The 14,220-nt window shown below is 43.5% G+C and overlaps 1 protein-coding gene across 26 annotated transcripts in view; it reads right to left on the bottom strand.

The window, feature by feature from the left end:
* Positions 1 to 14,220, bottom strand: part of ATXN2 (ataxin 2) — a 121,687-nt gene that overhangs the window by 74,984 nt on the left and 32,483 nt on the right. For 25 of the 26 annotated variants that reach the window (XM_069754984.1, XM_069754952.1, XM_069754942.1 and 22 more), the window contains exon 3: positions 509 to 568. The exons of the other annotated variant lie outside the window; for it this stretch is intronic. In XM_069754984.1, the coding sequence (XP_069611085.1) occupies positions 509 to 568 (60 nt within the window). The remainder of the gene's footprint in view (positions 1 to 508; positions 569 to 14,220) is intronic. 26 annotated transcript variants of the gene reach the window in all.

A 14,220-nucleotide genomic window follows, 5' to 3' on the forward strand; every position in this document is an offset into this window, starting at 1 on the left:
GGTCAGTGTCTCTGCCCTCCTGCTCTATTCATGAAAGAGCGCATCCGCACAGGTATGACCACAACGAGGATTTTTCTGCAAGTCGGAAGCTTGTTGAAGCCGGTACTGCAATCTGGAGGATTTGCTCACAGCGGTGATTATTATTTGTATAGAAACTGAATGAAATACTGGATAAATTATCAAGAAAAACCACTTGTTGCAACGTTTTTTGTTTTGCATGTACTATAAATGTTGTAGTTACAGTTGCATGAAGAATTTTTGTACTGTTATACATTCATTTTGAGCGACGGCTGTAGTCCATAAGATTCCATGAAACGCAATGTATTGCTTTGGACTGCAGCTGTAGCTCAAGTCTCCAAATAGCTCAGGTCTTTAAGTCCCTTTAAATACAAAACTGAAATATTTACATTGCATTTGAAACCTCAAAATGGACTAAAACTATGTAAGGCTTCCATCAGCTAGCTAATGCTATGAAGAACAAGGCAGAATCCATGCAAAAGGAGCTTACCACAACTGAAGTAAGAATGTGAACCATTCGCATGTTTGCATAGATTCCATCAAATGAAATCTGAAAAGAAGTTAAAAACTAGATCAAATGAAGGTACTATTTAACCATTATATTAGGTGCTCCTGAAAGCACGGATGTGTGCATCTGCTATAGTTATGGTCAAAACACTCAATTTGTCTGAAATCATACAGCCGGTGTCAGATACATGCTGCTCGCGGATTGGGCAGCATGTATCAGCCGTTGGGTTCTCTTTAAAATGAGTTTTATCACTTCCCTTTATCAAAGTGCATGTCCCTAAACCAATCAGAGAGGACTGTGAAAAATCAGACGGTGGAGGGACACAGACAAAAGGGAACGTTTATGCCCACTAGGAACGGCAGACAAGAGTTAAAGTGGTTTACCGGTCTAAAACGACGAGTCTGCAGTCACTGTGACAACAGACTTGTGAATCCTCACATCGCATCTACCGCACGGTGTGAGGATTCTCCGGCGTCTGCATTTGACCACCATTCCCGACATGGACACTGGAGAATCCTCACCGCAGGCAGTGCATGTGTCATGAAGCTTCAGAAGTCTGCAGTCAGAGTACCTGCAGATTTGTGGTTTTAAAGGGAACCTGTCACCCCGTTTTTTCAGATTGAGATATAAATACTGTTAAATAGGGCCTGCGCTGTGCGTTACTATAGTGTATGTAGTGTACCCTGATTCCCCACCTATGCTGAGAAATACATTACCAAAGTCGCCGTTTTCGCCTGTCAATCAGGCTGGTCAGGTCGGGTGGGCGTGGTGACATCGCTCTTTTCTTCCCCAGCTTTCCGTTGGTGGCGTAGTGGTGTGCGCATGTCCAATTTCCGAATTCCCTGCGCGCACGTGAAGAAACAGCGCGCGATCTGCGCTGTTATCCCTTTCATCGGTGGGGGCGGCCATCTTCCTGGGGCCGCGCGTGCGCAGATGGAGTGCTCTGCTGCACGGGGCTTCAGGAAAATGGCCGAGATGCAAACTCTGCTTTGGGAAAATGGCCGCCGCGATCTCTTCTGCGCACGCGCGCCATCCCGCGGCCATTTTCCTGAAGCCCCGTGCAGCAGAGCACTCCATCTGCGCACGCACGGCCCCAGGAAGATGGCCGCCCCCACCGATGAAAGGGATAACAGTGCAGATCGCGCGCTGTTTCTTCACGTGCGCGCAGGGAATTCGGAACTTGGACATGCGCACACCACTATGCCACCAACGGAAAGCTGGGGAAGAAAAGAGCGATGTCACCACGCCCACCCGACCTGACCAGCCTGATTGACAGGCGAAAACGGCGACTTTGGTAATGTATTTCTCAGCATAGGTGGGGAATCAGGGTACACTACATACACTATAGTAACGCACAGCGCAGGCCCTATTTAACAGTATTTATATCTCACAGGTTCCCTTTAAAATGGACAACACAAAAATAAATGCACTCTAAAATTTGTATTTCATATATACACAAGGATTTACTGAAACATACATGTCAGCAAACAATACAGGTCCTCTTCAAAGAGGACCCATCACTTCTGAGAAAAAGAAAAGAGGCAGATTATGAATGATCTGAAATCAGATGATTTCCTGCATTATTACAGCAACAGGTTTCACTTTCATTCTACCACAGTGAGCTCAAAATCTGGAGAGATTCCAACTGTGTGTGTATGTGGTGGGGGTGGGCTGGATATGGTTCTACATCAGATCTGTAAAAGTACATGTCTTTGTATTATGCGGCTCAGACAATGGAAGATACTGTTGGTTCTAAAATGTTAATCTGCAAAAGAAAAACATGGCTGCTTCTAAAGTGTCATCTTCCAGAAGAGGTGATGGCCGCTTCTAAAGGGTTTATATTAGGCCCCTTATACATGTCCATGTATGCAATACGTGTATGCAAATTGCCTCTTCAGAGATCAAGAGGACTTGAACTCCATAGCGCCACCTCTTAGCAGCGATCCTACAAGTCACAATCAACCCTTTAACAAGTCTTGCAATATGAATGGATAAAAGCCAAATCAGAAACGCAATGTGCAGACACGGTGTTTCGGGCTATTGGCCCTCATCAGTGCAAAGTATGAGAACTGATTTAGGCTACGTTCACATTAGCGTTGTGCGCCGCTGCGTCGGCGACGCAACGCACGCAAAAACGCACCAAAACGCACGCAAAAACGCTGCGTTTTGCGACGCATGCGTCGTTTTTTGCCGAAATTTGGACGCAAGAAAAATGCTACTTGTTGCGTTTTCTTGGTCCGACGCTTGCGGCAAAAAAGACGCATGCGTCGCACAACGCAACAAACAAAAACGCATGCGTCCCCCATGTTAAATATAGGGGCGCAGGGCGCATGACGCATGCGTCGCCGCTGCGTCGCCCGACGCGAACTAGCATAATGCTAGTGTGAACGTTGCCTTAGCTAGACAAAATGCTCTGGATTGGGAGTTTAAGGGGTAACATTTATCCTTGTGCAGTACGTGTTGCATCCTTTTTCGTTTTGTTTTTTCACTGATGCCACATGTACCCATTATAATCTATGCTGCTATTCACATGTCCGTGTTTTTCCACAGATTGTGTGGTTTACATTGACACACGAAGACATGCCTGTGTTTTCACAGGAAGCACAGATGACAAGGACCAATGCAAGCCTATGGGTCCATGTAAAGCACGTACAGCACACAGATCGCATCAGTGTGCTGTATGTGTTTAACATTACAAAGTATTGGAGAAGCTTTGTAATTTATTTTTCTTCTGCAATACCTGAAAAACACAGATGCAAAACACTGATGCCACTGTTTTTTTCTGGTACTGTTTTTTTACAGACATGTGAAGAGAGCCTTAGCATCTGTTTACACAAACTAACATGATGATTTACTTAGGCATATCATAGCAAACAAACACAGTGGTCTTAGGGTACCGTCACACAGTGGCATTTTGATCGCTACGACGGCACGATTTGTGACGTTCCAGCGATCTCGCTGTGTCTGACACGCTCCTGCGATCAGGGACCCCGCTGAGAATCGTACGTCGTAGCAGATCGTTTGAAACTTTCTTTCGTCGTCTAGTGTCCCGCTGTGGCGGCATGATCGCATGGTGTAACAAGGGTGTGCACGATATTGTATACGATGTGCGCATAGTAACCAACGGCTTCTACATCGCACATACGTCATGAAATTATCGCTCCAGCGTCGTACATTGCAAAGTGTGACAGCAGTCTACGACGCTGGAGCGATATTGTTACGATGCTGGAGCGTCACGGATCATGCAGTCGTAGCAATCAAAATGCCACTGTGTGACGGTACCCTTACCCTAGATCGCTCAGTGTGCATAGGCTGCCATTGTTCTCAGCGGAGAATGATGATTTTTTTTTAATGCTGCATAAAAGATCAGATTACATCACCCAAAGAACATGCACTTTGCTCATTCCCGGGTTGTTTGGCAGCCTGTTCACACAGCAAGATGATCATACAACAAGCCTTTTTAATAAGGCTCGGTCACGATTATCTTGCAGTATAAATGCCCTTTAAGTCTCTAATTAAATACACAGAGTCAGACAGACACTTAAAAGCTGTGAGGATTTACGGTACCTATAGAGTCGTTTCTTCTACTCCAGCAGCTCCATATTTAACCGGAATCAAGCCTACATTGTTCATATAACCATGAGAAAAGCAACACAGATCTCCCCTGTAATGCTGCACATTCAGGGTGTCCCTACATAGTGGTAACTTTCAGCATAGATACAGAAAGGCTCATACAGAAATCAAGATAGTTGGAGACGTTGGAGATCTCCCTTCTGCCTTTCTGACTTTAAAAGGCCAAAAAAAGGTTTCCAGCTAGTGAATGTTTTATACAGAAAATACAATTCAACCCAGTGACCATTATCAGTAATAAGGACTCCCTTTAACATTAAAAAAAAAAACGCCAAATCTTCAAATACTTTAACAGCAGCTTTGGAGCCATGCACATTCCTCACAGCTACAATACAGACTTTGTGCTCAAATCACAGATTCCATAGCTGCTGCTTATTCAATGACAAAGACTCTTTAGAGAATATTTTTCATTTATAATGGGGTTAAAATCCATAGCATACACAAGAGGAATATGAGGGGAGAACTGTATTCGGTATTAGTTCAAATATATCCAGGAATTTACTTTTCCGCAAACTACATCCTCAGTAGCATGGAGCGGAAATTGACTCACACTGAAGGGTTTTTTTTTTTGCTCTACAATTGTTCTTAGAAAAGTTTCTACAGAAAAAAAAAAAAAACATAAAAATTGTACATCTGGCAGCAGTGGTGACATACAGCACAAATGGTCCGGGTTAAATTCCACCTTAGTTTTCACTATGGATAACGTCCTATAATTAAAACTAGTTTAACAATTCTAGAGAACGTTGTGCTGCCTCGATTGCCTTTGCATTACTTGCAGGATCAGTAAGTGCCGATACCAGTGGTCTGTCGTGTGACCACTGGGCCACTGATTGGCAGATGTGCAGCCAGAGCAATGGCCGCTTTGAAACACTGATTAATACTATACGTCTTAAAATACATGTATACCACAAAAGAGGGACCCACTAAAAACTTGACGATATCTTGGCACTCTGGCTTGATAGCCTCAATTTAGCCCCACGTGGTTAAGGAGACTACTTTGAGATTTGAAAAAACCTATTGGTGCAGATTCCTACTCTGTAACTCTCTAATACTCGGCCCGAGCGGTATTGAGTCTAATAGAAGAACTGTTCTGATTTATATCCTGCCTTTTTCCATATTAGTCACCGTATTTTTTGGACTATAATACGCACTGGACTATAATACGCACTGGACTATAATACGCACTGGACTATAAGACGCACCGGACTATAAGACGCACCCAGGATTTGGAGGTGGGAAAATAGGGAAAAAAATATAAAGAAGCAAAAAACGTGGTAAAATATTTAATAACATAAATAACATACTATTATATGTGGTGTTATTATATACTAGCTATTGAACCCGTTCTACGCCCGGGTGGCGAGCATTTATATTGGTATATGGTCTCCATCCGGATATGTGCTGCTCCATCCTGCGTCCCCATCCTGTCATGTGCTGCTCCCATCCTGCGCCCCCATTCTAACATGTGCTGCACCCATCCTGCGCCCCCGTTCTGACATGTGCTGCACCCATCCTGCGCCCCCGTTCTGTCATGTGCTGCACCCATCCTGCGCCTCCATTTTGTTATGTGCTGCACCCATCCTGCGCCTCCATTTTGTCATGTGCTGCACCCCCGTTCTGTCATGTGCTGCTGCCATCCTGCGCCCCCGTTCTGTCATGTGCTGCTCCCATCCTGCGCCCCCGTTCTGTCATGTGCTGCTCCCATCCATATGCCCCATACGCTGCTCCATAAAGGTTTATGGCCCCCATAAGATGCTCCATAGTATATGCCCCATACACTGCTCCATAAAGGTTGATGGCCCCCATAAGATGCTCCATAGTGTATGCACCGTACGCTGTTCCATAAAGGTTTATGGCCCCCATAAGATGCTTCATGGTATATGCCCCCGTACACTGCTCCATTATGGTTTATGGCCCCATAAGATGCTCCATGGTATATGCCCCCGTACACTGCTCCATAAAGGTTTATGGGCTCCATAAGATGCTCCATGGTATATGCCCCCGTACACTGCTCCATTATGGTTTATGGCCCCATAAGATGCTCCATTGTTTATGCCCCGTATGCTGCTGCAATATATATATATATATATATATATATATATATATATATATATATATATATATATATATATATATATATATATATATATATATATATATATATATATATATATATATATATAAATATAAATATATATATATATATATATATATATATATATATATATATATATATATATATATATATATGCCGAGTGCTGGGGGGGCCTGAGCAGGCGGGGACACCGGTGCGCTGTGGGGGTCAGGTGCCGGTATCGCCGCCAGCTCAGGCCCCCCAGCACTTGCTATATTCACCTGGCCCCGTTCCACCGCTGCGCGCCGCCATCTTCCGGGTCCTCTGGCTGTGACTGGTCAGTCAGAGGGCGGCGCCGGCGCGCATTAAGCGCGTCATCGCGCCCTCTGAACTGAACGTCAGAGGCCGAGGACCGGGACACGGAGCCGCACGCAGCGCTGGAACGGGGACAGGTGAATATAGCCGATACTTAACCTCTTGGCAGTCCCTGCTTCTCTGTTGGAGATCGCGGTGTGCGTTCAGTGTTTACGCATACCGCGATCTCCTGGGAGCGTCACTCTGTGGGGGCCAGACTGCGCCGGTTCTTGCGCAGTCTATAAAGGCTTTGGACAGAGTGACGCTCCCAGCGTTATATTATAGATAATAGTATGTTATGTTGGAAGCCACAGGTAGAAATGGTGCTGCCGGACCAGTGTGGTGCCTGTGAAGTACTATATGAAGGGAGAGCGAGTATAAGAATTGGGGCACAGGGCTTATATTTAACCCCTTTACCCCCAATGGTGGTTTGCACGTTAATGACCGGGCCAATTTTTACGATTCTGACCACTGTCCCTTTATGAGGTTATAACTCTGGAACGCTTCAACGGATCCCAGTGATTCTAACATTGTTTTCTCGTGACATATTGTACTTCATGATAGTGGTAAAATTTCTTTGATGTTACCTGCATTTATTTGTGAAAAAAACGGAAAATTGGCGAAAATTTTGAAAATTTCGCAATTTTCCAACGTTGAATTTTTATGCAATTATATCACAGAAATATGTCACACAAAATACTTAATAAGTAACATTTCCCACATGTCTACTTTACATCAGCACAATTTTGGAACCAACATTTTTTTGTTAGGGAGTTATAAGGGTTAAAAGTTGACCAGCAATTTCTCATTTTTACAACACCATTTTTTTTTTTAGGGACCACATCTCATTTGAAGTCATTTTGAGGGGTCTATATGATAGAAAATACCCAAGTGTGACACCATTCTAAAAACTGCACCCCTCATGGTGCTCAAAACCATATTCAAGAAGTTTATTAACCCTTCTGGTGCTTCACAGGAATTTTTGGAATGTTTAAATAAAAATGAACATTTAACTTTTTTTCACAAAAAATTTACTTCAGCTCCAATTTGTTTTATTTTACCAAGGGTAACAGGAGAAAATGGACCCCAAAAGTTGTTGTACAATTTGTCCTGAGTACACCGATACCCCATATGTGGGGGTAAACCACTGTTTGGGCGCATGGGAGAGCTCGGAAGGGAAGGAGCGCCGTTTGACTTTTCAATGCACAATTGACAGGAATTGAGATGGGACGCCATGTTGCGTTTGGAGAGCCACTGATGTGCCTAAACAGTGGAAACCCCCCAATTATAACTGAAACCCTAATGTAAACACACCCCTAACCCTAATCCCAACGGTAACCCTAACCACACCTCTAACCCAGACACACCCCTAACCCTAATCCCAACCGTAAATGTAATCCAAACCCTAACCGTAACTTTAGCCCCAACTCTAACTGTAGCCTTAACCCTAGCCTCAACCCTAGCCCTAACCCTAATGGGAAAATGGAAATAAATACATTTAATTTTTTTAATTTTTCCCTAACTACGGGGGTGATGAAGGGGGGTTTGGTTTACTTTTATAGCGGGTTTTTTAGCGGATTTTTATGATTGGCAGCCGTCACACTGAAAGACGCTTTTTATTGCAAAAAATATTTTTTGCGTTACCACATTTTGAGAGCTATAATTTTTCCATATTTTGGTCCACAGAGTCATGTGAGGTCTTGTTTTTTGCGGGACAAGTTGACGTTTTTATTGGTAACATTTTCGGGCACGTGACATTTTTTGATCGCTTTTTATTCCGATTTTTGTGAGGCAGAATGACCAAAAACCAGCCATTTATGAATTTCTTTTGGGGGAGGCGTTTATACCGTTCCGTGTTTGGTAAAATTAATAAAGCTTCAAGTCTTAAAGTTTCATTCTTCAGGTCAGTACGATTACAGCGATACCTCATTTATATCATTTTTTTATGTTTTGGCGCTTTTATACGATAAAAACTATATTATAGAAAAAATAATTATTTTTGCATCGCTTTATTCTGAGGACTATAACTTTTTTATTTTTTACTGATGATGCTGTATGGCGGCTCGTTTTTTGCGGGACAAGATGACGTTTTCAGCGGTACCATGGTTATTTATATCCGTCTTTTTGATCGCGTGTTATTCCACTTTTGTTCGGCGGTATGATAATAAAGCGTTTTTTGCCTCGTTTTCCCCCCCCCCCTTACGGTGTTTACTGAAAGGGTTAACTAGTGGGCCAGTTTTATAGGTCGGGTCGTTACGGACGCGACGATACTAAATATGTGTACTTTTATTGTTTTTGTTTATTGAGATAAAGAAATGTATTTATGGGAATAATATATATTTTTTTTCATTATTTAGGTTTTTTTTTTTTTTTTTTTAACACATTTGGAAAAAATTTTTTTTAACTTTTTTACTTTGTCCCAGGGGAAGACATCACAGATCGTTGATCTGACAGTTTGCACAGCACTCTGTCAGATCAACGATCTGACTTGCAGTGCTGCAGGCTTACCAAGCGCCTGCTCTGAGCAGGCACTTGGTAAGCCACCTCCCTCCCTGCAGGACCCGGATGCCGCGGCCATTTTGGATCCGGGCCTGCTACAGGGAGGGAGGTGGGAGACCCTCACAGCAACGCGCCCTGCGCGATGCTTCCCTGCACCGCGGGCACATCGCCATCATGTTTGATCGCGGTGTGTCGGGGGCGGTCCGTGACCGCTCCTGGCACATAGTGCCGGATGTCAGCTGCGATAGTCGGCCGCGCTCCCCCCGTGGGCGCGGCCGATCACTTATGACGTACTATCCCGTCGGTGGTCATACGGGTCCACCCCACCTCGACGTGATAGTACGTCATATGTCAGAAAGGGGTTAAAGCACCACTCAAGCACTGAAAAATAACACTGGAGTGCTGCTTTAATATACCATGGGAGAACTATAATTCCCAGCATGTCCTGCAGATCCTACAGCATGCTGGGAGTTATATTTCACCACAGTAGTGGCAGAGTGCTTCTTATGTGCTGTAGTTACTAACCTTTTAATTAAGTCTTACTTGTACAGGCTGTGCTCACATTCATGCAGGTCCTGCAGCCAGCCAAGCTATGAAACCAAAAGTATCTCTCTCTACAGCTTACAGGACCTGGGTGAGGTAATAAAGGGCTGGAGCGTCACATGACCGCACAGAGCCCGCCCTCTTATTACCTCACCACAGGTCTTGTAAGAGGAAGCTGCACTGTTTCTAGTGCGGTGTCTGCAGGACCTCTTCATTATGTCACCACAGGTCCTACACGGGAGCACTCAGCATCAGCATAGCCCGTGCTGTGCTGTGAGGTATGCAACTGCGATCCCTCCTATGGCACCCTGCTCCTGCCGCCTCCTTCTCCATCGGACACAGATCACGGAGTAGCTGCAGGAATCCAGCACTGGGGAAACCTTGTGGGTCCGCTGATTAAGTGAAGGAACATTCATTTGCTGCTCCCCGCCCACTGCTCGGCGCTGACAGGTGGGTGGGGAAGCGGCTAATGAATATTCATTCACTTTAAGCATCGGGACCACGTGGTTTCCCAGATTCCTGCCTCCTGGGAGTGTGATCCCACTCCTCCGCTGCCCCTCCCCATGTTACATTCGGACCCTAAGGTACAGCATTTACTTTTTTAATGGACACAATTGTATACTTGTGAATGCAGCGGTTTAACAGTATTGTTCTGTTGGACTTGGCACTCTTACCTTGTTCATAAGCAGTTTATAAACGTTAGGATACGGGTGCAATGGAGAATGGTGTGAAGGGTTGTGTGAGGCAAAAATGTTTGTAATACGGACTTTCTAAAATGTTTAATAAAAAGTTAGCAGGTTTAAGAAAATTTAAATAAAATCACTGATGGGGGGACCGCTGCAGCATTTGTGCTAAATCAGGAAAAAACAAAAAGGTTAGCGGTGCCCTACCCCCACCCTCGACAACAGATTTAAGCACAATATACAGTATGTTTGTTAAATCAATGATCCCATGTTTGATTTCAAATACTAGCTTATAGAGAGGAGTGAATGCATTTTATGTCGATTTTCATAAAACTTGCAGGTTCCCCGCAAATTCAAACAATTTACAATTAGATTGACATTTTACAGTTCAATAACAAAATATGACTTTTAATAATATAATATAATTTTAAAAGTGCCCTCAGGCTAACGAGACTAGATAAAACAAACAGCAAATGACAAAACACCAGCAGTATTGTGTTTTGATGTGAAACAGAAAAAAAACCTGTGTCCTCGTAGAGAAGACATACAATAGCCCCTTAATGACCACCAATATGTGTTTTTAGTGACCTGCCATGTAAGAGAATAGCAATCCTCCGACTGGTGACAATCCTGTAGCTGTCGGCTGTACACTATAACTGACAACTTGCTGCATCAGAAAACGATCAGTATCGGCACCAACCATAACCATTTAACCCCTTAGATGATGCTGTCAATACTGACTAGAGCATCTAAATGGTTAACACAGTGTGGGTGCTCCCTCTTCAATCATTTGCACCATGAGATCTTGATCATGTGGTTCTGATGTTTGTTATGGCAGTTCATGACCAAATAATGACTTTAAAGTTTTCCATCTACAGTATAGTGGCCTGTTCAGAAGCTAGCGATGGTAAAAATCAATTTTTTCATCCTGTCAGGTCACTTTGCATTAATTCCTGAAAAGCACCTGAAGGGTTAATAAACTACCTGAAAGCAATTTTGAATACATTGAAGGGTGTGGTTTTTAAAATGGTATCACTTTTAGGGGTTTTCAATAAATAGGACCCCAAAGTCACTCCAAACTGAACAGGTTTCTAATAAGATTTGTCAATTTCCTTGAAAAAATGAAAAATGACTGGTACATTATTAAACCTTCTAAAATGAGTACAAAAATAAAATTTCAAAAATGGTGCTGATGTAAAGCAGACATGAGGGAAACGTTATTTATTAATGTTTTTGTGTGGCAGGACTGGATTAAAGTTTAAAAATTGATAATTTTTAACATTGGATTTTTTCATAAAATGAAAAACATTAGCTTAAATTTACAATTATCATAAAGTATAATGTGTCACGGAAAAAAACAAATCTCAAAATCAATGGGATATGTTGAAGCATTCCAGAGTTATTAATACATAAAGTGATAGATGTCAGATTTGAAAAAAATTGGCTCCGTCACAAAGGGGATACAGTATAGCTAGATATCGACAATATTGTATTCAGTCAGATATGTGAAACAGACCAACCTGTACATCCAAAAACAATAGAGTATAGCTAGACAAACCATAATTAGCAGATATATAAAATAGGGTAATGGGAACAATCTCCCCAAATTTCTACGATGATGTTCATGGATTGAAACAGATAAAATCCCTTTGTTTTTCATATAGAATGGAGAATCTTGTCAGCAAAAAGGAGAAGGGTGGGAAGGGGGGCAAAATTTCTTGCCACACATTACCCAACCAACAAATAAACTTTGTGGGATCCATGCTTATCAGAGCCCCATATTGCTCCCGACGTGTTCCATCTGGAAATTCTTCAGAAGAGATGGAGACCAGAAAATGTATATTTGGGTCCTAGGGAGAAAGTCTGGTGCCCTATGCTGGTGGTGATGGACTTTTAACCCCTTACTGCCATCAGATGTACTATTATGCTGATGGCAGTATCCCAAGCTTGGTGTGGGCTCCAGCGATGAACCCGCATCAATGCCAGGACATGTCAGCTGTTTTGAACAGCTGACATGTGTCCGCAATAGGCGCGGGTGGAAACGCAATCCACCCGAGCCTATTAACTAGTTAAATGCTGACAGCAGCATTTAACAAGTGCTTCCAGCCATCCGGCCGGAAATGCGCGTACCGGTGACCCCGTCAGATGATCGGGGGTCATCAATGAGTCGGCATGACAACCTAGGGTTGCTGATGCCGGATTGCTGTGACCACCACCCTTTGGACGGCGCTCATAGCAAGTCTGCAATTCAGCTACATAGAGGCGATCTGAGAAAATCCTTTTCTCCGAACAATTCATTGGGGGACACAAACCCGTGCTTTGTGCTCGCCTGTTGATGGTTCGGGGAGATAGGAATCCGTTGCCCCTTCATTCCACTCGGAAAAATGTAAAAATTGGTAAAAATAAAGAACTTTCGGTCTGAAGTTCCCATGTGCCTCCTACAGACACTAAGTAAGAACTGGTTCTCTGGGAGCCAGCACGAGGGTGTACACTGCAGAGGAAGAGCTAACTTTGTGTCAGTCTCCTAGTGGCAAGCAGCATACAACCCATGGCCCCCCCCCTTTTCACTGACAATTCGGATCCTCCATTCTAAATGAACAACAAGTGTTTTTCCATTTCACATATCAAAACAATACTGCTGGTGTTTTGATATGTGACAAACATTTGGACAAGTACTCCAGTTCGCTGAACAACTGCAGCACTGAAGATAGAACATGGGCGCTGTAGTCTGAAGACAGATTCAATGGATAGGGGGAGAGGTAGGAGCAACAGACAGTGTGACAGATCAGTGAGAATATAAATATAGTTATTGAATATTGTGAGTTTTTAGAAACAGTTATACTTGTGTACAATAAAAGAAAAAGTAGCAATGGATGATGTGAAAGTGCAAAAACCCTTCATCACAGCAAAGAATGTGAGAGCCACAAGTAGCATCCCCACCAAAGGCACCAGATGTCCAGGCTGAAGTAGAACCAAAACGAGGTCACAGCTTTTTTGCCTACGTTCTCTAGAATGATGTACGAGTTTTGGATGTGCGGTTGATGACTGTCTACAGCTATGGTATATTGTAACTCACAATTTGCCTCCTTTGTCTTTGGCAAGAGTATTTGTGGGAGGGGGAAAAAAAGGGGGTAATGGAATTTATGGCATGTCACTTGTCTCAGTCACAGTGGAGTGATGTTACCCTTGATAGTGACAGTCAGGCCGAGTCAGTGCTCTGCACCGCCCAACTCCACCATAAAGTAATATTTTACATTGCAGACTTTAATTTGGTTAAAGACATGTCTGTTCTGTCCAATCTCCTTACCCATAGCACTCCTGAGGATAAGGAGGCTATTTCATAACTTATTCCAATTGACTTATTAAAGACTAGATGGTAGCCCGATTCTAACGTATCGGGTATTCTAGAATATGTATGCGTAGTGTATTGCGCAGCCCACGTTGTACATTGCGCAGCCCACGTTGTACATTGCGCAGCCCACGTTGTACATTGCGCAGCCCACGTTGTACATTGCGCAGCCCACGTTGTACATTGCGCAGCCCACGTTGTACATTGCGCAGCCCACGCAGTCTATAGCAATGTGGGCACCATATCCCTGTTAAAAAAAAGAATTAAAATAAAAAATAGTGATATACTCACCCTCCGTTGGCCCCCGGATCGAAGCGGTTACCGACGCTCCTCGCGCGCTCCGGTCTGAAGAGTGCATTGCGGTCTTGCGAGATCAATGCATGGAGCGGTCACCGAGGCGTCGCAAGGAGCGGGAAAGGCCGGTTCATGATCCAGGGGGGGCCAACGAAGGGTGAGTATATAACTATTTTTATTTTTTTTTATTATTATTTTTAACATTAGATCTTTTTACAATTGATGCTGCATAGGCAGCATGAACAGTAAAAAGTTGGTCACATAGGGT

Source organism: Ranitomeya imitator, chromosome 1 (genome assembly GCF_032444005.1).
Source record: "Ranitomeya imitator isolate aRanImi1 chromosome 1, aRanImi1.pri, whole genome shotgun sequence".
Lineage (NCBI taxonomy): Eukaryota > Metazoa > Chordata > Amphibia > Anura > Dendrobatidae > Ranitomeya > Ranitomeya imitator.